At 35.9% G+C, this 25,696-nt stretch overlaps 1 protein-coding gene across 9 annotated transcripts in view; it reads left to right on the forward strand.

Annotated features, from left to right (window-relative positions):
* DNAH14 (dynein axonemal heavy chain 14) overlaps positions 1-25,696 on the forward strand; it is a 378,420-nt gene that overhangs the window by 133,783 nt on the left and 218,941 nt on the right. For all 9 annotated transcript variants that reach the window (XM_070768034.1, XM_070768039.1, XM_070768038.1 and 6 more), the window contains 5 exons: positions 7,318-7,439; positions 11,490-11,661; positions 12,946-13,050; positions 13,143-13,261; positions 14,049-14,123. In XM_070768034.1, the coding sequence (XP_070624135.1) occupies positions 7,318-7,439; positions 11,490-11,661; positions 12,946-13,050; positions 13,143-13,261; positions 14,049-14,123 (593 nt within the window). The remainder of the gene's footprint in view (positions 1-7,317; positions 7,440-11,489; positions 11,662-12,945; positions 13,051-13,142; positions 13,262-14,048; positions 14,124-25,696) is intronic.

Raw genomic sequence — 25,696 nt, forward strand, 5'->3', positions numbered from 1 at the left:
ATCTATTCTAGTATAATTAGAAATTGAACTATAGAGTCAGCTTGTATTCAGTGTTCCCTCATAGTGTGTGTGCTAAGTCACTTCAGTTGTGTTTGCAACCGTATGGGGATTCTCCAGGCAAGCATACTGGAGCGGGGTACCATTCCCTTCTCCAGGGGATCTTCCTGACAAGGGACTGAACCAGCATCTCTTATGTCTCCTGTACTGGCAGGTGGGTTACCTCTTGCACCACCTGGGAAGCTCCATCGTTTTAACAGCTTCTGTATCTATTCTAGTATAATTAGAAATTGAATTATAGGTCAGTTTGTAGTCCATGTTCCCTTATAGTCTCTCTCTGAGCAGCCCCACATCCATAACATAGCTAAGAGTCATTTTAAAACTTTAGGAATCACAATAAGGTATAATAATATAGAGATATCTAAGAGTGAAATTAACATGATTGATTATAGATGGATAAAAAAACAAGAGAGAAATAGGTACTCAACAAATGGACTTCACATTATTTACAAACACACAGACAGTTAGGGAAAGTGTCACTTATTTGGACCTGAGAGAAGAAAAACTCAGTAAATTACAAAAAAGAGATAATCCAAATAGACTGTTCTCTAACCACATTCAGTAAAATTTAAAAATGAACAGAAAAAGTAGCAAAAAATAGACCAAAACCAGCAACAACAAAATCACCCAGAAAAAAAAAAGGAAATTAAAAAGCAGCTATGAGAATGTACAGGAAATGTTAATCAAATTTTTAAAATTATAAATAAGCAAAAAGAAGAGAATTACAAGTCAAACCTCGTCACAATTGGCTAGAGTTCAGTAAAAATGAATTTAATAAATGATAAATTAGGCATAGTCAAGAAGTTGAAAAGAACAGACACACACATCCACACACACCACTTCCACTTCCAAGCAAGGAGTATGGGGACCAGGTACACCATTTTGCCTGAAATACTCAAATCGTAACAGAAAAAATACATCAAACATCCTGGTTTTAGGAAAATGGACATCAGACACTGAAGGACAAGGATCCCTGAGAGTTGGCAAACAAGCAAGTTGAGCCCTATTACTGCCCCATCATTCTGTCATTAGTTTCCATACCTGGATTGAGAGAGAGGGGAGGAATCCGTCCAGAGGATGGTAGACTCCCTGGTATTAGGAGATGCTGTTGAAAGACTAAGAAGCAAAAGGAAGATAGAGTTTGCAGAATAAAGTATCAGGGAGGACAGAGCTGCACTGAAAGAACTTCAGAGATCTGTGGAAGATCCCGAGTCAGGTTTGCAGCATACCTAATCATATGAATGTGAAGAAACTAGTGGAGACCAGGACAATGGGCTTGAGTGAACTAGAAGGAACCTTTCACACAGAGCTGGGAACAATACCCATATCCACCAGCTACAATGACAACAACAACAAAAAACCTTTATAGTGCACAAGCATTAGAGGGCTTAAAAGGAAAATGCCACAATAATGTGTAATAATTAGTCCTAGATTAAATGCAGTTCTTGTCCTCCTTAACAAATCTAAAAACAACACTACAAGTGATAAAATTGCTTCTAAGTAGAAGGCAATGGCACCCCACTCCAGTACTCTTGCCTGGAAAATCCCATAAATGGAGGAGCCTGGTAGGCTACAGTCCATGGGGTCGCTAAGAGTCGGACATGACTAAGCGATTTCACTTTCACTCATCGGAGGAGGAAATAGCAATCCACTCCAGTGTTCTTGCCTAGAGAATCCCAGGGATGGCGGAGCCTGGTGGGCTGCCATCTCTGGGGTCACACAGAGTTGGACACGACTGAAGCAACTTAGCAGCTTAATTCCATCCAGAATAAAGCTTAAAAATAGGAACACAAAAATATCTAGTACTCAATATAGTAAAATTCATAATGTCTGAAATCCAATCAAAGACTATCAGACATTTAAAGAAACAAGAAAGGAGGAATCATAATGAAAAGGAAAATCAACCAGTGGAAACTGATCCAGAACTGACATAGTTATTAATTAGAATTAGAGACAAAGAAATTGAAAGAATTATAACTATATTCCACATATTAAAAAGTTAAGGGGATAATGGATGATATTTTTTAAAAGACTAAAATCAAATTTCTAGAGATAAAATATGTAATATCCAAAGTGAAATAGACACTGGATAAGATTAGCAGAAGGAAGAGAAGGAGAGAACAGAGGATGAGATGGTTGGATGGCATCACCGACTCAATGGACATGAGTTTGAGTAAACTCTGGGAGTTGGTGATAGACAGGGAGGCCTGGCGTACTGCAGTCCATGGGGTCACAAAGAGTCAGACACGACTGAGCAACTGAACTGAACTGAAGATCAACAGCAGATTAGACATAGAAGGAGAAAAGTTTAGTGAATTTTAAAATATGACAAACTATACAAAGTGAAAAAAGAGAAGAGAATTTTAAAAAATAAAAAGAGCATCAGTGGCCTCTGAGAAAATAAAATAATAGACATGTAATTGGAGTCCTCCAAGAAAAGTGAGAGAAGAAAGCAGAAAAAAAAATTGAAGAATTAATGGAAAGAATTGTTCTAAATGTATTTAAAACAATAAAATCGTAGATCCAAAAAGTCATTCCACTTCAATATCAAGAAACATCATGAATTACTAATATTGAAAGGGGTAATACACCTCCCAGAATATTGGAAATAAAAGCAAAAATAAACAAATGGGACCTAATTAAAATGAAAAGCTTTTGGACAACAAAGTAAACTATAAGCAAGGTGAAGAGACAGCCTTCAGAATGAGAGAAAATAATAGCAAATGAAGCAACTGACAAAGAATTAATCTAAAAAATATACAAGCAACTCCAGAAAAATAAATGACCCAATCAAAAAATGTGCCAAAGAACCAAACAGACATTTCTCCAAAGAAGACATACAGATGGCTAACAAACACATGAAAAGATGCTCAACATCACTCCTTATCAGAGAAATGCAAATCAAAACCACAATGAGGTACCATTTCACGCCAGTCAGAATGGCTGCTATCCAAAAGTCTACAAGCAATAAATGCTGGAGAGGGTGTGGAGAAAAGGGAACCCTTTTACACTGTTGGTGGGAATGCAAACTAGTACAGCCACTATGGAGAACAGTGTGGAGATTCCTTAAAAAACTGGAAATAGAACTGCCTTATGACCCAGCAATCCCACTGCTAGGCATACACACCGAGGAAACCAGAATTGAAAGAGATATGTGTACCCCAATGTTCATCGCATCGCTGTTTATAATAGCCAGGACATGGAAGCAACCTAGATGTCCATCAGCAGACGAATGGATAAGAAAGCTGTGGTACGTATACACATACATATACATACACACTCAGCCATTAAAAAGAATACATTTGAATCAGTTCTAATGAGGTGGATGAAATTGGAGCCTGTTATACAGAGTGAAGTAAGCCAGAAAGAAAAACACCAATACAGTATACTAACGCATATATATGGAATTTAGAAAGTTGATAATGATAACCCTGTATGCGAGACAGCAAAAGAGACACAGATGTATAGAACAGTCTTTTGGACTCTGTGGGAGAGGGCGAGGGTGGGATGGTTTGGGAGAATGGCATTGAAACATATATATTATCATATGTGAAACGAATCACCAGTCCAGGTTCAATGCATGATACAGGGTGCTCAGGGCTGGTGTACTGGGATGACCCTGAGGGATGGGATGGGGAGGGAGGTGGAAGGGGAGTTCAGGATGAGGAACACCTGTACACCCATGGCTGATTCATATCATTGTATGGCAAAAACCACTACAATATTGTAAAGTAATTAGCCTCCAATTAAATTAATTAAAATAAATAAATAAAGGACATAGATGTCCTTTACTATGTCTAGCAACATACTTAGTGATGACAGAATGAACACTTTCCCCCTAAGATCAGGAAGGGTGTTGTCTCTCATCGCTTCTATTCTTCATCATATGGAGGTTCTAGCCAGTGTATAAGGCATGGAAAAGAAATACAAGGCAACCATACTGGAAAATAAGTAAAATACTGTTTACATTCACATGACATAATTCCCCATGTAAAAGTTCCATAAAATTACTAAAAAAGTAAATAAAGCTCATTTTAGTAAATGTTCAGAATACATGATTAGTGCACACAATCGACTGCATTCTGTAGACTAACAAGGAACAACTGGAGTTTGAAATTTTTAAAAAATCAGTAAAAAATATGAGATACTTAGCAATAAGTATGAAGATATATGTGCAAGACCTATCCAGTGAGAACTACAAAATCCAGTAGAGAGAAAATAAAGACCTGAATAAACAGAAGATATACTATGCTCATGCATACAGACTCAAATGTCAATATTCCTGAAAGATCTAAATATAGTACAATAAAAATCAACATGCTATCCAACTACTGGTAGAAATTAACAAGCTGGTTCCAAAGTTCTTATGGAAATGTACAAAAACTAGAAGAGCTTCAATAATCTTGAAAAATCTTCTTTTCCAACAAAGTTGGAAGAGTAACACTTCCTGATTTCAAGACATTATAATGCTATAGTAATCAAGAGTTTTATCTTGGTTAAAGGGTAGACAGATAAATGGAACAGAATAGAGTACAGAAATAAGTTCACATATATATGAGTTTTCAACAAGGGAGTAAAGACAGTTCTGAGAAGAAACAATAGTCTTTTCAGAAATGGTGCTAGCACATTGGACAGTTACATGCAAAACAAAGAAATGCTTTAAGCCGTATCTTGAGGATATACAAGATTTAACTCAAAAATGGATCATAGGTCTAAAGGCAGAATTTACAACTATGAGATTTTGAGAACACAACATCAGAGAAATATTTTGTGACCTTAAGCTAGAAAGTTTTCTTCAATATGACACTAAAAGAATGATCAGTAAGTGGAAAAACTATCAGTTGAATTTCATCAACACTTAAAATTTGTTCTCTTCAAAAGACACCATTAAAGAAAAAAATATATAAACTACAGGCTGGGATAATATCTGCAAAGCATATGTTTAATAAAAAGCTTATATTCGGAAGATATAAAGGACTTTCAAAATAAAAAGAAATGGGAAAAATATTTAAATGGACACTTCACTAAAGATATATGGATGGAAAATGAACACATAAAAAGATGCTTAACTTTATTTTTCATCAAATGCTAAAATCCCAATGAAACACCACTATAAACCTTGTAGAATGACTAAAATTAAAAAGACTGATCATCCCAAGTGGCGATGAGGATATGGGAGAACTGAAACTCTCATACATTACTGGTGTAATGTAAAATATTATAATAAATTTAAAATTTTCCTCAAAAGTTAAAAATATATGTACCACATGATCCAGACAGTCCACCCCTAGGTATTTATTCAAGAGAAAGGAAAACTTACTCCACACAAAGACTGGCAGCTTTAATTGTAATAGTGAAAAACTAGAAATAACCAGATTTACAGTTGGTGAATAATAAATGTATCAGATCAGATCAGATCAGTCGCTCAGTCGTGTCCAACTCTTTATGACCCCATGAATCGCAGCACGCCAGGCCTCCCTGTCCATCACCAACTCCTGGAGTTCACTCAGACTCACGTCCATCGAGTCAGTGATGCCATCCAGCCATCTCATCCTCTGTCGTCCCCTTCTCCTCCTGCCCCCAATCCCTCCCAGCATCAGAGTCTTTTCCAATGAGTCAACTCTTCGCATGAGGAGGCCAAAGTACTGGAGTTTCAGCTTTAGCATCATTCCTTCCAAAGAAATCCCAGGGCTGATCTCCTTCAGAATGGACTGGTTGGATCTCCTTGCAGTCCAAGGGACTCTCAAGAGTCTTCTCCAACACCACAGTTCAAAAGCATCAATTCTTCGGCGCTCAGCCTTCTTCACAGTCCAACTCTCACATCCATACGTGACCACAGGAAAAACCATAGCCTTGACTAGACGAACCTTTGTTGGCAAAGTAATGTCTCTGCTTTTGAATATGCTATCTAGGTTGGTCATAACTTTCCTTCCAAGGAGTAAGCGTCTGAAGTAGAATTACTACTCCACAATAAAAAGAAATGAACTTTTGATATATACAACAACATGAATGAATCCTAAAATAACTATGCTGAGTGAAAGAAGTCAGACAAAAAACAATAGATACTGTATGATTCCATTTATATAATATTCTAGAAAATGCCAGCTAGTCTATAGTTTCAGAAAGTGGTTTCCATAGGAATCACTGGTTTCCATAGGAAATCACTGGTTTCCATAGGAATAGGATTAAGTCAGTTGGGAGGAAGGTATTACAACAGGGTTTAAGAAACCCTTTCAAGGTAATCAATATGTTTATTATCTTGATTTTGGTGATTGTTTCACAGGTATAAGCATATCTGAGAACATCAAGTTGTACACTTTAAATATATGTGGTTTATTGTATTCCATTATACCTTAATAAAGCTGTTGAAATATAGATTTCGTTTTAAAAGAAAGAAATATAGAAGTTAATCTCAGAAGAGAAATATAAATGAGTTACAAGTGGTTCCTTCTGAGAAGCCACAGTTAGGGGATAGACCAGTCTACTGATTTTTCAACATTGTGTTATTAATTGATTTTCAACCATTTTTCTATTATATAGTACTATACTAGCTGGAAAAAGATGTCTTATTCACACAATAGAATTTCCTGGAGTTAAAATAATGAAGAATACTTAAAAGTATTGGCATAAAACCTCTATAAAAGACACTATTAGGTTAAAACATAAAGCAATTTACAAAACAGTGTGCATAATATGGTTACATTTATATAAACTGTTAGAGATATTATATGTACATACACATTTGTACAAAAATGTTTAAAGAAAGGAATGAAAGACTATGCCTACCAAAAATATCTGAATATTGTACAATAAGACAATTGGATGAATAAGACATTTTAACCTCTCCCCAAACTAAATATAATTCAATTTACAATAATTTATGTGACCCTCTAGCCACCTGATGTGAAGAACTGACTCATTTGAAAAGACCCTGATGCTGGGAAAGATTGAAGGTGGGAAGAGAAGGGGATGACAGAGTATAAGATGGTGGGATGGCATCACTGACTCAATGGACATGAGGTTGAGTAAACTCTAGGAGTTGGTGATAGACAGGGAGGCCTGGCATGCTGCAGTCCATGGGGTCAAAAAGAGTCAGACATGACTGAGTGACTGAACTAAACTGAACTGAATGTGACCCTCTATTATAATTACTTTTTTTATGTCAGTGACTGATAGTCACCTTTGGTTTGTTTCTATCACATTACTCATAAGTAATTTTATGTATTTAGATTTGTATGTATGTGCATTTTTTTATTGTAGGATCTTGTAGATGAATGGGATCAAAACTTGGCTCTCTTCTCATACACTCTTGAGGAATGGATGAATTGCCAAAGAAATTGGCTTTATCTTGAACCAATCTTTCATTCTGCAGAAATACAAAGGTAAAAAACTTAAACTATGTCATGTACAGGTAAAAAAATGTAGTAATTTATTTCCTGTAATTTTTGAGAAATAATTTCCTCACAATCGAGTATTACTCAGCCATTAAAAAGAATACATTTGAATCAGTTCTAATGAGGTGGATGAAACTGGAGCCTATTATACAGAGTGAAGTAAGCCAGAAAGAAAAACACCAGTACAGTATACTAACACATATACATGGAATTTAGAAAGATGGTAATGATAACCCTGTATGTGAGACAGCAAACGAGACACAGATGTATAGAACAGTCTTTTGGACTCTGTGGGAGAAGGAAAGGGTGGAATAATTTGGGAGAATGGCATTGAAACATATATAATATCATATATGAAACGAATCGCCAGTCCAGGTTTGATGCAGGATACAGGATGCTTGGGGCTGGTGCACTGGGATGACCCAGAGGGATGGTATGGGGAGGGAGGTGGGAGGAGGGTTCAGGATGGGGAACACGTGTACACCCATGGTGGATTCATGTTGATGTATGGCAAAACCAGTACAATATTGTAAAGTTAAAAAAAAAGAGAGAAATAATTTCCTCAGTGAACACTCTAAAACTATTCTACCTATAGGTATAGAAATATAATCTGCCAAATCAGTATTATGTAACCATCTTCCTTTTTTAAAAGATTTAAAGTATCATCTTTATAAAAAAAATCCTTATTTCTCAATTATTGATATAAAGCTATTAAGTACTGGGAAATAAGTGACAAATGTCATAATCCTTAAGCCACAATGCTAGATGTCTATTTAGTTCTGGAATATTAGTATGGTTTTCACGTGAACAATAAATATGTTTTTAATAGTATTCACACATTAATGATAGTCACTTGCTTTGAACCATGTGAAATAATAGAGGTCCTAACAATTCCCTTGGACTGCAAGGAGATCCAACCAGTCCATTCTGAAGGAGATCAGCCCTGGGATTTCTTTGGAAGGAATGATGCTAAAGCTGAAACTCCAGTACTTTGGCCACCTCATGCGAAGAGTTGGCTCATTGGAAAAGACTCTGATGCTGGGAGGGATTGGGGGCAGGAGGAGAAGGGGATGACAGAGGATGAGATGGCTGGATGGCATCACTGACTCGATGGACGTGAGTCTGAGTGAACTCCAGAAGTTGGTGATGGACAGGGAGGCCTGGCGTGCTGCGATTCATGGGGTCGCAAAGAGTCGGACACGACTGAGTGACTGAACTGAACTGAAAAATTGTCTGAAATTCTACCATTTCTTTTATTTGTAACATTTGAATTAATTTGTCTTTAAGTGATAGCTCTCAAGAGTACTTGAGACATGTACTCTGTAGACAGAATTGAACCTACTGGCAGAAAATTACACAAGATAGTCTAGAAGCCATTCTGAAATAAAGTAGGAAGACCTGGGGAAGGTATTTGTAAGGCATATTAGAACAGATTACAAGAATACCTTGAATATCAGGTTAACTATTTTGAACTTTATTTTACTGGCAAAGGAGAGCTATTAGAGTTTTACAAAAGGAACGGTCTAGATGTAAGTATTGCTTTGTAGGGAACAATACACATTTTTGTTATACATGTATGTTTCTTGTCATTTGAATGTTTTAGTCTTTCATTAATCTATGGGTATTCTGATAGTTCTCAAAGATGAAACCACATACCTTTAGGGATATGTTCTTTATGACTACAACTTAATGTCATAAATTCAAACTTTAATTCTATTTTCTACTAAAGATTTCTTAAATGATGGCGAGATACAACTCCAGGTTAAGGAATTCACATTATCACCAAGTTTTTCTTTTCAGGATTTGCTGTGAGGTTAGAAACGGGGCTTTTAATTAAGGGATGCTGAAGCCTTCTATAGAGAAAAGAATTCTTTAAGGGGAATTTTTGAGAGTATAGTATGTAGTGCCATTTACCCTCACTCCCAACTAAATGCAAGTTGTACTAGAACCTCCCAGAGACGTTGGGAAGATGCTAAACTGTAGGTGAGATTGAAGTCTCTCCCTGCTAAGATTTTTGCTGAGCTGTAGAAATTTTTGTTTTTATGTAGTGACTAAGTCATGCCTGACTCTTTTGGTGTGGGTTGCCCTATCCTTCTCCAGGGGATCATCCCAAACCAGGGATTGAACTTGTGTATCCTGCATTAGCAGGCAGATTCTTTACCACTGAGCCATGAGGGAAGCCCATTCCTAATTATTAGAGAAATGCAAATCAAAACCACAATGAGGTATCACTTCACATCAGTCAGAATGGTCATCATGAAAAAAATCTACAAACAATAAGTGCTGGAGAGGGTGTGGAGAAAAGGAAACCTTCCTACACTGTTGGTGGGAATGTAATTGGTACAACCACCATGGAGAAAAGTATAGAGGGTACTTAAAAATCTAAAAATAGAACTACCAGTGGGATCTGTCAATCCCATTAAACCATAATTTGAAAAGGTACATGCACCCAAGTTTTAATTGCTGAGCTATTTACAGTAGCATGGTAACAACCTAAATGTCCATCAACAGATGAATGGATAAGGTGTGGTACGTATATACAATGGAGTATTACTCAGCCATAAAAAGAACAAAATAAGCCATTTGCAGCAACATGGATGGACCTGGAGATTATAGTAAGTGAAGTAAGTCAGATGGAGAAAGACAAGTATCATATGATATCCCTTAATGTGTAGAATCTAAAATAATGGCTGAAATGAAGTTATTTACAAAACAAAAATTGAGTCACAAATGAAGAAAACAAACATGGTTACCACAAGCAAAAAAGCAGGGGAAGGATAAATTAGAAGGCTGGGATTAAATTGACACACTACTATATATATAAAATACATAACTTTTCAGGATCTACTGTGTAGCACAGATAATTCAATATTCGGTAATAACTTGTATGGGATAAGAATCTAAAAAAGAATGGATATATGTATATGTATAGGTGAATCACTTTGGTGTATACTTGCAACTAACACAACATTGTAAATCAACTATTTTCCAATTAAAAAAAATTTTAAGGCTTTCCCTTCAATTTATTCTTCACCTCAACCTCCAAGCCATTCAGATTGGAGCTAGGGTAGGATGGGAGAGGGAAATTGCGTGAGCAGAAAAAGTGAAAGAACTAGATCACACAACTTCTGAAAACACTTCCTTCATTAAACTCCAACAGCAATAGCAACAAAACTCAATATATCACTAGATTACCATGCCATGTGTGGCATTTGCTTCCTTTTTCCAAGGAGAGAAAATACTGGTAATCTGTAAAGGAAAATTTCTATACTTATATTGAACCTGCTTTACATTTCCTAATCTTCTAAGATTAAATAATTATTAATAGAACTCAGATTTTCTTATACGTGCCTTTATATTCCTGCTCCTAAGTCTAGTGCCCTCTCTGCAGTTCTCTTTTCCTTTAACGCTCGGATCAAATAGCTTCTTCCCCAAAACCTCTCCCCAAATTGCATTTCCTTTCTAGGATTTCAGTAGCCCTTTGTTTTACTACATTTTGTAGGACACAGATTGCTTCAACTTATTTTATATAGAACCTGGTATATATCTGTCTTATCTCTCTGACTCAGTGTTAATATTATCTTATTAAATGATGAATGTATGTCCAATTTATCCTAGTATTCCCTACCAAGTACATCACTTGTACATAATAGACATTCAAAAAAATCTTTAGTTAGTGATTGGTCAGCAAAAATATAATCTCAGTACATTTTATAAATTGAACAATGCTGTGCTGTGCTGTGCTTAGTCGCTCAGTCATGTCCAAGTGTTTGTGACCCCATGGACTGTAGCCCAACAGGCTCCACTGCCCATGGGGATTCTCCAAGTAAGAATACTGGAGTGGGTTGCCACACCCTCCTCCAGGGGATCTTCCCAACCCAGGGATCGAACCTAGGTCTTCCACAGATGGATTCTTTACCATCGGAACCACCAGGAAAGCCCTAAATTGAACAATATTCAGTGGCAAATGCATCTAGGTTATGGATTTTAATTATAGCCCCTTCAAAAACAAAATTATCTCAAATTTTCTCTCTAAAGGCAGCTCCCGGCAGAAGCAAAACTCTTCTCTCAAGTCATTTCCATGTGGAAAGAAATAATGTCAAAAATATACAACAAACTGGATGCTTTGCAAATAGCTACCTCTGCAGGAGTCCTTGAAATTCTGCAAAATTGCAATATACATCTTGAATATATAAAGAAAAATCTTGAGGTAAAACTATAGCAATTGTAAAGTGGAGAATCATTTAATCTGCAAAATGTAATGTACTACAGAAACTAATTCCAATGTAGATTTTCTTCTTTACTCTAGCAGCCAACAATATTTCAAACTCTCACCATGTATAAGTTTATGAAAATGCTATTAAAAACAACAAAAAAATGGTTGAATCAATCGAGATGACATTAGGCAAAGTATCAAATTTTTGAGAGCTTAGTTTTTCTTAACTTTAAACTGGGAATAACTCTTACCTTGAGGAGTTTTGTGTTAAATGAGATAATGAATTTAAAACACAAGAGCTGGCAGAAAGAAAGTAGTTAATAATTAATGTTATCTGTATTAGCACCACAACTATTGTTAAGTTGATAAAATCAGTAGAAGTTGAAAATGAATATTTTGATGATTGTATAAATTAATATATTTGTATATTGGTTCATATATTTTTATATTTCCAGTACATTAAAATGTCAGCTAGCCATGCATATCTTTAAAAACTGGTTTTAATATTTGAGATTTGTGGTGGACATACTCACTTTACTTCATAAACCAAGATTTTTTTTCCAGGCATTCATCCCTTTTGCTTGTTGAACATAAGTCTTAGTGGTTATGATCACCCCTCCAGAATACCCACATATGGTAGTTACAACCTACAGAAAGCTCTCTGCCCATGCATGTGTGTATGTATATAATGTATATACTTAACGAGAGAATTTAAGAAGTCTGTTGCAACCAAGAAATTGAAGATATAGGAGAGTAGTAAATAAAACAAGGATAATTCACCCACATAAGTGAGTAGTATCTCTTCCTCTGAAAAGAAGAGTTTAAGATTGGTGTGAACACAGATAAATTGTGGGTAGGGGTGGAAATACAGGAATTCTCTGTATAGTAGAATGTGAAGTGGCCTGCTGAAATGATAACTTATTCTCCAGAAGGATAGGGAATTAAGAGCAGAAAGTTGGGAACACTGGAAAGCAATGATGATAATACTAAAATACAGTGCTTTATTAATGATCAATAATATGTGTGTGTACATGTGTGTAAGACTTGGATTTTTTGTTTTTGTTTTAAATTGCTTTAGTTATGGTTCTTTTTTTTTTTTGGTTAGTAATTTAAGTATAACTTTTGTTGAGCACAGTATGTTATTTTGACTGATACTACTATGTATACTGAAACTTTAATAATGTGCCTTTTGTATGTAAATGTAGGCACAAATGATAATGTAATTAATATCATGATTAATCATATACTCTGAATTGTATTTCTTTTGAATCTGTACAGGACTATCTTGAAACTAAAAGAATGATATTCCCAAGATTTTACTTTCTTAGCAATGCTGAACTTCTTGATATTCTATCTGATAGCAGAAATCCTGAGTGTGTACAGGTAATATCATTCATTATTCTCTGTTCAGCAATGTTATTATCCAACCAAGTCAGAATTTTATAATGTTATTGACATTTGTTTCTGGCCCACAGCCTCATCTTGTGAAATGTTTTGAAAATATAAGACACTTATTGATATGGAAACAAGAAATTGGCCCTCATGCTGTGATAATGTTCATATCTGCTGAAGGAGAAACTCTTGTGCTGCCAAAGTATGATATCTATGTCATAAACTAAGCATTTAGACTCTGTAAATCTTCATTATTTAAAACCTTTGCTTGGAAATTTCTGACATTTCATAGACATTTGCTAATCAAACTATTTCTTCAAAGATAATTTACTTATGTAGAGTTTTACTTTTCCATATCTATATATATTAATATATCCTATAAGCCAACACAAAGTTTCATTATATGAATATAGGTAGGAAGGAAATTTGCTATTTCCTTAGGGTTGCTGATGCTACTCCCACTGCTACTCCCACTTCCTCTGACTTCTGGTTTTGTCATGAATGGTTTCCTGGCAATTATAGTAAATGAAGTTCTTCCATTACACTAGTACAATTTACCACCCCTTGTAAGAGCTCCCTAGCCTTTGCATGAGGTTCCTAAAGTGAGTTGATTAAAAATTACTATGCCCAAACCTTCCCATTTACAAATCCTCTAACCCAGCCCTGACCTTGGCTTGCTATTTGGAAGATTCATTAAGGAAGCCAAAAATGTTTTTTAATATTTATCTATTTTGCAAATTCATATTTTACTGGCTCCTTTTAATTTTTCAGATTTATTGTTTTGATGTCAAAATTTCCTAAAACTAGGTGATCTATTTTCTAATTTAAGATCTAGAAATACCAAAGACAGTATAGAATTATAGTCCTTTGGCCCATGAATATTATAGGTGTAGTTTTAAGACAGTTTTACAGACTGACCAAAGGAATGAAACATGAATAAAAATAATAAAGAGAATTTTTCATAATAATTATTTTTGAAAAAATTATAGGAAAATCCGTATAAGAAGTGGTATAGAACAATGGCTGGTAAATGTAGAGAAAACCATGTTTGATCTGGTAAAAAAGTAAGTACAATTTTTAAATCCTAAGATTATATGTATATGCATACATATTTTTAAGCTTGTTTAATTATCTACTAATATAAGTGGGAAGTACCCAGAGAAATATATGGAGTATAGTCTTTTATGAAATGGGTTTTGATAGAACACAATGGCACATGACTAAAAGGAAAACACTCATTTTTGCAGTGTAAATGTCAGTTTTAGTGTGTACTCATGGACAACATCTGGACAGTCTTGTGTACCTTGAAATTCATAAGTCTCTGAAGACTGGCCAGGACTTGAACTGACATCTACCTCTGCCTGCTTTCAAAAAACCTATCGCCCAGGAGGCCTCTGGTTGCAGCCCACTTCAGTACTCTGCACTTCTGTCCGACTTTTGCTTCCTAAGATTGATTATTTGCTTTAGTTTTTTTAATGCTATCTTCTTTATATTTCTATCATTGCATTCTGTTTTAAAGAAAGAGCCTCAGGGTATGAATTTTTAAAACTAATTTGACTAAATCAGTCTTTTACATTTCCAATTATTTACTCCTAAAACTGTTAAAATGCATCTGAGGGGGGAGCTCTGAGGAGCTCCAGTTCTTTATGTCTCAGTGCAGAAAGAATTTGGTGAGAGGCAAAGTGATAGATGGGGCTTCCCAGGAAGAATCCGCCTGCAGTGCTGGAGACAGTTTGATCCCTGAGTCAGGAAGATCCCCTGGAGAAGAAAATAGCAACACACTCCAGTATCCTTGCCTGGAAAATTGGGAGCCTGGTGGGCTAAAGGCCATGGAGTCGCAAAAGAGTCAGACACTAAACAACTAAACCACAATAACAAAGTGATAGATAAGAAGTGACTTATTAGAATAGGTTGCTTGTGAGGCTTACAAGCTGGTGAGCAAAAGGGTGCCTCCGTTGAGAGGCTACAGTTTTATAATCAAAGGAAAAGTAGAGAGGGGAAAGACCACCTTCTTTCTCATTCTTGACTAGACATCACATTGCTGTCATCAGCTCCTCCTTTTCATCAGATGGGGGGGTTTTCTTGTCCCTTCATGGTCAAACTAGGACTATCATGACACTACTCAAATCAGCAGAAGGATGGTATATACTAAAAATGGTAAATCATCTCATATTTTAGTATAATGTCACATTTTCCATTAGTACATGCAGAGGAGCATGTCTTAGGAACCATTAACTTACTGAACTCACTGGGCAGGATGTGGGTCTCGTGTCATCATTGTTTAATTGTTTGGGGGCATGTCTTATGCTTTCTTTGCATGTTTTGTTGCTAAGCAAGCCTGCTTCACTTTGTAGTTAAGTAAACCTGCTTTCTTGAGTGATCATTAACTTCAGGGGTCTCCCATACTTTTTTCTTTACTTACAGTCCTCTAGTGGAATTAACTATTTAATTACCTTGTTTCTAATTTTATTGGGAAAGCTTCTAATGTTTCACCATTTATGATACTTAGGTTTCTGGAATATACCCTGTATCAAAGTCAAGTGTTTTATTCTATTCCAAGTTTGCAGAGTTTTTTCTTTTTTATAAATAAGAATGTATAATTATATCAAGGACTTCCCAGGTGGCTCAGTGGTAAAGAATCCACCTTGCCTGGGAAATTCCATGGACAGAGGAGCCTGGCAGACTACCATCCATGGGGTTGCAAAGTGTTGGACATGACTTAGCGACTAAACAGCAACAACAGCAATTACATCAGATGTATTATGAATCTACTGAGAAACTCACATGCACTTTTGCCTTTAATTTGTGGATGTCATGAATTATATGAATAAATTTCCTTATGTTTAACTTTCCTCGATTTTCTTATTTATTTATTGGCTCTTTATTTCCTAAGATGCATGCATGCATGCTAAGTCGCTTCAGTCGTGTCCGACTCTGTGCGACCCTAGGACAGCAGCCCACCAGGCTCCTCTGCCCACAGGATTCTCTAGGCAAGAATACTGGAGTGGGCTGTCATTTCCTTCTCCATTTCTGAAGAAAGCTATCTTAAAATATTTCCTACTTTTTGTGGATTCATCCATTTCTTTTGTGTTTTTAATATCTATCATGTATTTTGATGCTCTGTTGTTATTCATAAACTTCTTTGTAGAGTGTTTTTTTAGTCAAATATCAGTATTTATACCAGTTAGTATTTTTTATTTAATACTAATAATGCCATGCTTGTTTCCATAATCACAGTAATTTATAACACAATGTTATTTTTAACATTTCTGTGTCATGTAAATATTTCTTGAATGAAGAACGGATTTTAATTCTTGCTTTTATTTTTTTTACTTTCTACTAATACTAAAGTACTTTTCAGTGCTGGTTAGTATGTATGCCTGAAAGATCCATTCTCTGCCTTTTTTTTTTTTGGTCTTATGTCCATCTGGGATGCTCATGTCCATGAGTGCTCATATACATGGACTTCTTACCCTCTAGCTCCCAGTTGGGTAGGGCAAATGTGAGACTCTCTGTCTGCCTTACTACAGTTTTGACAGACTCTTAAGTTCCTTTACCTAAAGTCACAGCTTTTGACAAATGGCCCTTCTCCAAAGTCCCTAGCCCTCACCAGTTTCCAGTAATATTGTTCCCCTTATTCATTCAATCCTTTGGTAACAATGACCCCCATTTGCTAAAATGTGATACTTCAAGCCCTGCTGGTTCCTTTAACCCTGCCCTCATCCTCTGCAGAGTGTACCTTCATTAAACTCTCTTCAAGTAATCTTTTGAATGTGCTGTTTCCTGCTTACTGATATGCTGCCTTTAAGCAGTTATTTTTATTATCAACTCATTTGGACTCCTGCTTGCTATCCTGTTGTTTTCTAACTGGACTTTTGGTTTGGGGTTTTCTTTTCACTTACTATTGTTAGACTGAGTTTCTTAATCTCTTTTATTGTAGCTGTGCTAAAGTTACACTTTTTTTCCTAGTGAATACTCAATATTTTAATATACTTAGTGAAGCATTTTAATCAAATTCTATAGTATCTCTGATTTTTCCCCAAAGAGCATGAGTTAATTCATAATTCCCTCTCATCGCCTTGTAATTATTTAGGATTTTATTCCACATTGCTCTTAGTTCTCTATTTATAGGTCAATACTTATCCATGCTTGGGCTTCCCTGGTGGCTCAGATGGTAAAGAATCCATTTCCTGGGTTGGGAAGACCCCCTGGAGAGGGAATTGCAACTCCAGTACTCTTGCCTGGAGAATCCCATGGACAGAGGAACCTGGTGGGCTCTGGTCCATGGGGTTGGCAAGAGTTGGACACGACTGAGTGACTAACACTTTTAATTATCCATGATTAGCAAGTTTGTGGTTTGTTTTGTTTTCATTTACTTCCTCATTTTAGTTTTTCTATTGGAAAGGATTTCTGCTCTTTTTCTTGTTATTAATTTCCCTAAAATGTTTCACCATTCTTGGTTATCTGTTCATATTTATACTGGCTAGTCCCTCTTCTCCTACAAACAAATATTAGTTTCTAATTACAAATATTAGTTTCTAGTATCTGTACCTATCAGACTGTAGGTATTGCTTGACAAGCAGAATGTGTAGGACCTAGTCCTGAGTAGAGAGAAGAGTAAGTAAGTAAGAGAAAAGTAGCTTCTCTTTCAATGTATGGAGGTTGCTTTTCATTTCTGCTGGCAGTCACAAGCTACCCATGACATTTGACTGCCACTCTAGTTCCAGCACTGTTTCATTATTTTATTTCTTATGGAAAAATGCCAATGTCAGCTTTCTTTATTTCCTTCCTTCCTCTCTGTACTTCCTTCTCCTCCTTTCTTTCCTACAGTCTTTTAAAATGTGTGGAGTTATTTCAGGCTTCATTCTGCTTCTCTGTCCAGCCCCAAACCTAGGAGAACTCTACCAAACACTTCCCTGGATTTTCATTCTGAATGGCTAATAGCAGCTCAGGATGGGGGAAAGGGGAATTGGAGGAGGCAGAGGCCCATTCGTTTCCCTATTGAGAAAGCCCTCTCTTAATTAATTTACCTAAAGATTTGTCCTGGGCTCAAATCTCAACATTTTTTCCATCTGTTAGGAAATTCTCAAGTTTTTAATGCACTAGAACATACTTTCTTGTTTTCCAACTCTTTATATGTGTAATTTTTCATGTATTTTCTCTCATTTGAAGGAATATGGTTCAGAATGAAGATAGGACTGTTTAGTTAGAAATCTTGATCCACTTTCTCCTGATAGATTTTTTTAAACTTAGAACAAATATTTCCAAAACTATGGAGGAAATAAATTATACTGCACTTGTGTGTATATTCATATAAATATAAACATGGAAAAAATAAATATCAAAATAAAAAGCAAAGAACTAACAAAACCCAAGCTAAATATCATAAATATTCATGCAAGTGTGTAATAAACACTGTTAATAAAAATGTTTTGTTTTGGGAGATGCTGTTTGGGAGATACAGCAATGCAATAAGTTATGAAAGAAACAGTAAAGGTATTTCATGAAACAGTGAAAATAAGGCCATTAAATTAAATAAAAGGTCATTTTAATTGGTGAAAGGTGCATTTTCCACTGATATTACTTTGAAATAATTAAGAAGTTATTATAAATATACTTCTCAGCAGCAAAGATAAGAAAGTAATACAAATAGACACTGTAATGCAGCAAACATTTAAAGAATATTCATTTAAAATATTCTAATAAATGTTGATAAATTTTTAAATGAAGTAATTTAAGCATTAGAAGAAAATAAATTAATTTAGAGTTGAGAATTTCTAAGGCATGATGTCAGAGATAAAGCACAAGATTTAAGAATTTCACCATGTAGAAACTTTGAAGTTCTGTATGAAAAAAGAAACTCACCATAACAATATTAAAACATGTACTTTTGGCACATAATAAGTGTGGTGTTAAATTAAAATGTGGGGATATTTTTCATAATTATATTTTCTTCATTACTTTTTAAAATTAATTATTTATTTAATTGGAGGTTAATTACTTTACAATATTGTAGTAGTTTTTGCCATACATTGACATGAATCAGCCATGGGTGTACATGTGTTCCCCGTCCTGAACACCCCCTCCGAACCCCCTCCCCATCCCATCACTCAGGGTCGTCCCAGTGCACCAGCCCTGAGCACCCTGTCTCATGCATTGAACCTGGACTGGCAATCTATTTCACATATGGTAATATAAATGTTTCAGTGCTATTCTCTGAGATCATCCCACCCTCACCTTCTCCCACAGAGTCCAAAAGTCTGTTCTTTACATCTGTGTCTCTTGTGCTGTCTCGCATATAGGGTCATCATTACCATCTTTCTAAATTCCATATATGTGCGTTAATATACTGTATTGTTTTCTTTCTGACTTACTTCACTCTGTATAATAGACTCCAGTTTCATCCACCTCATTAGAACTGATTCAAATACATTCTTTTTAATAGTTGAGTAATACTCCATTGTGTATATGTACCACAGCTTTCTTATCCATTCATCTGCTGATGGACACCTAGGTTGCTTCCGTGTTCTGGCTATTGTAAACAGTGCTGCGATGAACACTGGGGTACATGTGTCTCTTTCAATTCTGGTTTCTTCAGTGTGTATGCCCAGCAGTGGGATTGCTGGGTAGTATGGCAGTTCTATTTCCAGTTGTTTAAGGAATCTCCACACTGTTCTCCATAGTGGCTGTACTAGTTTGCATTCCCACCAACAGTGTAAGAGGGTTCCCTTTTCTCCACACCCTCTCCAGCATTTATTGTTTGTAGACTTTCTGATAGCAGCCATTCTGACTGGCGTGAAATGGTACCTCATTGTGGTTTTGATTTGCATTTCTCTGATAATGAGTGATGTTGAGCATCCTTTCATGTGTTTGTTAGCCATCTGTATGTCTTCTTTGGAGAAATGTCTGTTTAGTTCTTTGGCCCATTTTTTGATTGGGTCGTTTATTTTTCTGTATTGAGCTGCAGGAGCTGCTTGTATATTTTTGAGATTAATTCTTTGTCAGTTGTTTCGGTTGCTATTATTTTCTCCCATTCTGAAGGCTGTCTTTTCACCTTGCTTATAGTTTCCTTTGTTGTGCAAAAGCTTTTAAGTTTAATTAGGTCTCATTTGTTTATTTTTGCTTTTATTTCCATTACTCTGGGAGGTGGGTCATAGAGGATCCTGCTGTGATTTATGTCAGAGAGTGTTTTGCCTATGTTTTCCTCTAGGAATTTTATAGTTTCTGGTCTTACATTTATATCTTTAATCCATTTTGAGTTTATTTTTGTGTATGGTGTTAGAAAGTGTTCTAGTTTCATTCTTTTGCAAGTGGTTGACCAGTTTTCCCAGCACCACTTGTTAAAAGAGATTGTCTTTTCTCTGTTGTATATTTTTGCCTCCTTTGTCAAAGACAAGGTGTCCATAGGTGCGTGGATTTACCTCTGGGCTTTCTATTTTGTTCCATTGATCTATATTTCTGTCTTTGTGCCAGTACCATACTATCTGGATGACTGTAACTTTGTAGTACAGTGTGAAGTCAGGCAGATTGATTCCTCCAGTTCCATTCTTCTTTCTCAAGATTGCTTGGACTATTCGAGGTTTTTTTGTATTTCCATACAAATTTTGAAATTATTAGTTCTATTTCTCTGAAAAATACTGTTGGTAGCTTGATAGGGATTGTATTGAATCTATAGATTGCTTTGGGTAGTATACTCATTTTCACTATATTGATTCTTCCAATCCATGAACATGGTATATTTCTCCATCTATTTGTGTCCTCTGATTTCTTTCATCAGTGTTTTATAGTTTTCTGTATATAGATCTTTTGTTTCTTTAAGTAGATGTATTTCTAATTATTTTATTCTTTTCGTTGCAATGGTGAATGGAATTGTTTCCTTAGTTTGCCTTTCTGTTTTCTCATTGTTAGTGTGTAGGAATGCAAGGGATTTCTCTGTGTTAATTTTATATCCTTCAACTTTACTATATTCATTGATTAACTCTAGTAATTTTCTGACGGTGTCTTTAGGGTTTTCTATGTAGAAGATCATGTCATCTGCAAGCAGTGAGAGTTTTACTTCTTTTCCAATCTGGATTTCTTTTATTTCTTTTTCTTTGATTGCTGTGGCTAAAACTTCCAAAACTATGTTGAATAGTAGTGGTGAGAGTGGGCACCCTTGTCTTGTTCCTGACTTTAGGGGAAATGCTTTCAATTTTTCACCATTGAGGATAATGCTTGCTGTGGGTTTATCATATATGGCTTTTATTATGTTGAGGTGTGTTCCTTCTATGCCTGCTTTCTGGAGGGTTTTATCATAAATGGGGTTTAATTTTGTGAAAGGCTTTCTCTGCATCTACTGAGATAATCATATGGTTTTTATCTTTCAATTTATTAATGTGATGTATCACATTAATTGATTATGTAAATATTGAAGAATCCTTGCATCCCTGGGATAAACCCCACTTGGTCATGATGTATGGTTTTTTTACTATGTTGTTGGATTCTTTTTGCTAGAATTTTGTTGAGGATTTTTGCATCTATGTTCATCAGTGATATTGGCCTGTAGTTTTCTTTCTTTCTTTTTTTTTTTTTTTGTGGCATCTTTGTCTGGTTTTGGTTTTGGTATTAGGGTGATGGTGGCCTCAAAGAATGAGTTTGGGAGTTTACCTTCCTCTGCAGTTTTCTGAAAGAGTTTGAGTAGGACAGGTGTTAGCTCTTCTCTAAATTTTTGGTAGAATTCACCTGTGAAGCTGTCTGGTCCTGGGCTTTTGTTTGGAAGATTTTTGATTATAGTTTCGATTTCCATGCTTGTGATGGATCTGTTAAGATTTTCTGTTTCCTCCTGGTTCAGTTTTGGAAGGTTATACTTTTCCAAGAATTAGTCCATTTCTTCCAAGTTGTCCATTTTATTGGTATATAGTTGCTGATAGTAGTCTCTTATGATCCTTTGTATTTCTGTGTTGTCTGTTATGATTTCTCCATTTTCATTTCTAATTTTGTTGATTTGATTCTTCTCCCTTTTTTTCTTGATGAGTCTGGCTAATAGTTTGTCTATTTTATTTATCTTCTTAAAGAACCAGCTTTTAGTTTTGTTGGTTATTGCTATAGTCTCCTTTGTTTCTTTTTCATTTATTTCTGCCCTAATTTTTAAGATTTCTTTCCTTCTAATAACCCTGGGGTTCTTCATTTCTTCTTTTTCTATTTGCATTAGGTGCAAAGTTAGGTTATTTATTTGATTTTTCTCCTGTTTCTTGAGGTAAGCTTGTATTGCTATGAATCTTCCCCTTAGCACTGCTTTTACTGAACCCCATAGGTTTTGGGTTGTTGTATTTTCATTTTCATTTGTTTCTATGTGTATTTTGATTTTTTTAAAATTTCTTCTGTGATTTGTTGGTTATTCAGAAGTGTGTTGTTTAGCCTCCATATGTTTGTATTTTCAACAGTTTTTTTCCTGTAGTTGACATCTAATCTTACTGCATTGTGATCAGAAAAGATGCTTGAAATGATTTCAGTTTTTTTTAATTTACCAAGGCTAGATTTATGGCCCAAGGCTAGATTTATGTGATATATCCTGGAGAATGTTCTGTGTGCACTTGAGAAAAAGGTGAAATTCATTGTTTGAGGGTGAAATGTCCTATAGATATCAATTAGGTCTAACTGGTTCATTGTATCATTCAAAGTTTGTGTTTCCTTGTTAATTTTCTGTTTGGTTGTTCTATCCATAGGTGTGAGTGGGGTATTAAAGTCTCCCACTGTTATTGTGTTACTGTTAATTTCCCCTTTCATACTTGTTAGCATTTGCCTTACATACTGTGGTGCTCCTATATTGGGTGCATATATATTTATAATCATTATATCTTCTTCTTGGATTCATCCCTTGATCATTATGTAGTGTCCTTCTTTGTCTCTTTTCATGGCCTTTATTTCAAAGTCTATTTTATCTGATTATGAGTATTGCTACTCCTGCTTTCTTTTGGTCTCTATTTTCATGAAATATCTTTTTCCAGCCCTTCACTTTCAGTCTATATGTGTCCCTTGTTTTGAGGTGTGTCTCTTGTACTGCATATATAGAGGTCTTGTTTTTGTATCCATTCAGCCAGTCTTTGTCTTTTGATTGGGCATTCAACCCATTTACATTTAAGGTAATTATTGATAAGTATGATCCCATTGCCATTTACTTTGTTGTTTTGGATTCGAGTTTATAAACCTTTTCTGTGTTTCCTGTCTAGAGAAGATCCTTTAGCATTTGTTTAAGAGCTGGTTTGGTGGTGCCGAATTCTCTCAGCTTTTGCTTGTCTGTAAAGCTTTTGATTTCTCCTTCATATTTGAATGAGATCCTTGCTGGGTATAGTAATCTGGGTTATAGGTTTTTCTCTTTCATCACTTTAAGTATGTCCTGCCAATTCCCCTCTGGCCTGAAGAGTTTCTGCTGAAAGATCAGCTGTTATCCTTATGGGAATCCCCTTGTGTGTTTTTGTTGCTTTTCCCTTGCTGCTTTTAATATTTGTCCTTTGTGTTTGAGCTTCATTAATTTGATTAATATGTGTCTTGGGGCTGTTTCACCTTGGGTTTATCCTGTTTGGGACTCTCTGGGTTTCTTGGACTTGAGTGGCTATTTCCTTCCCCATTTTAGGGAAGTTTTCAACTCTTATCTCCTCAAGTATTTTCTCATGCCCCTTCTTTTTGTCGTCTTCTTCTGGGACTCCTATGATTCAAATGTTGGGGCATTTAACTTTGTCCTAGAGGTCTCTGAGTTTGTCCTCATTTCTTTTAATTCCTTTTTTTCTTTCCTCTCTACTTCATTTATTTCCACCATTCTGTCTTTCACCTCACTTATACTCTGTTCTGCCTCAGTTAATCTACTGTTGGTTCCCTCCAGAGTGCTTTTGATCTCAGTTATTGCATTATTCATTATTGATTGACTCTTTTTTATTTCTTCTAGGTCCTTGTTAAATATTTCTTACATCTACTCAATCCTTGTCTCTAGTCTATTTATAACTCCCATTTTGTTTTCAAAATTTTGGATCATCTTTACTGTCATTATTCTGACTTCTTTTTCAAGCAGACTCCCTATCTCCTCCTCTTTTGTTTGGTTTGGTGAGCATTTATCATTTACCTGCTGAATATTTCTCTGCCTTTTCAATTTGTTTAGATTGCTGTGTTTGGGGTGGCCTTTCTGTAGGCTGGAAGTTTGTGGTTCCTCTTTATTGTGGAGTTTTCTCCCTGTGGGTGGGGTTGGACGAGTGACTTGTCAAAGTTTCCTGATTAGGGAAGCTTGCGTCTGTATTCTGGTGAGTGGAGCTGGATATCTTCTCTCTGGAGTGCAGTGAAGTGTCCAGTAGTGAGTTTTGGGATGTCTATGGGTTTGATGTGACTTTGGGAAAACCTGTATTTTAATGCTCAGGGCTGTGTTCCTGCCTTGCTGGAGAATTAGTGTGGTATGTCTTACTCTGGAACTTGTTGGCTCTTGGGTGGAGCTTGGTTTCAGTGTAGGTATGGAGGCTTTTGGATGAGATCTTGTCAATTAATGTTCCCTGGAGTCAGGAGTTTTCTGGTGTTCTCAAGTTTTGAATTTAAGCCTTTTGCCTCTGACTTTCTGTCTTATTCTTACAGTAGCCTCAAGACTTCTCCATCCATACAGCATAGATGATAAAATATCTGGGTTAATGGTGAAAAGATTCTCCACAGTGAGGGACACCCAGAGAGGTTCACAGAGTTACATGAAGAAGAGAAGATGGAGGAGGGAGATGGGGTGACCAGGAGGAGAAGAGGGGTGTCAAAAGGAGAGAGACCAATCTAGCCAGTAATCAGTTCCCTATGCTCTCCACAGTCTGGAACACCCAGAGAGGCTCACAGAGTTACACAGAGAAGAAGGAGGAGGGAGATAGGGGTGACCAGGAGGAAAAGAGGGGGAGTCAAAAGGGGAGAGACCAGTGTAGGCAGTAATCAGTTCCCTAAGTGTTCTACACAGCCCAGAACACCCAGAGAGATTCATAAATTTAAGTAGAGAAGAGAAGGGGAAGGGAAGAGATAACAAGTGACCTGGGGGAGAAAGGGGAGAGTCAAAAGGGGAAAAAGCAATCAAGCCACTAATCACACCCCTAAGTAAAAATGGGTACTGAAGATTAGATTCTTAAAGGTACAAAATGGTTAACAAATACCAAAAAGCAAAGATTAAAAATCTAGAGTAGAAATTAGACTCTCAGTAATACAATATTAAAAATGCAAAACAAAATCAATCACAAAAATTATAAATATATATATATATATGAAATTTACTTTAAAAATAGGGTCTTTTTTTGCAAGGTAATAGTAGGTTAGAAAAATGAAAATTAAAGGAGTGATAAAGAACTTTAAAATTAAAAAATGATAATAGTAAAAATATATCTAGCAATTTCTCTGGAGCTGTTGAGGGCAGTATGGGGTCAGTTCAGTTTCAGATAGTTCCTTGTTCCAGCTTATACTTCTTCTTAAGGTCTATAGAGAAGACCCCTTCCAATGCTTAGTCAATGTTAACTACAGGGTTTTAATACGTTGCACCTGTCCCTTCCAGAGTGGTTCCCCCTTCTTTGTTTATTTTGGCTTCCTCTGTTTGCAAGTCTCTTCAGTGTCTAATTTCTGCCCTGACATAAGGCGGAAAAGGTGGTCACTTATTTAG

Source organism: Bos indicus, chromosome 16 (genome assembly GCF_029378745.1).
Source record: "Bos indicus isolate NIAB-ARS_2022 breed Sahiwal x Tharparkar chromosome 16, NIAB-ARS_B.indTharparkar_mat_pri_1.0, whole genome shotgun sequence".
NCBI lineage: Eukaryota > Metazoa > Chordata > Mammalia > Artiodactyla > Bovidae > Bos > Bos indicus.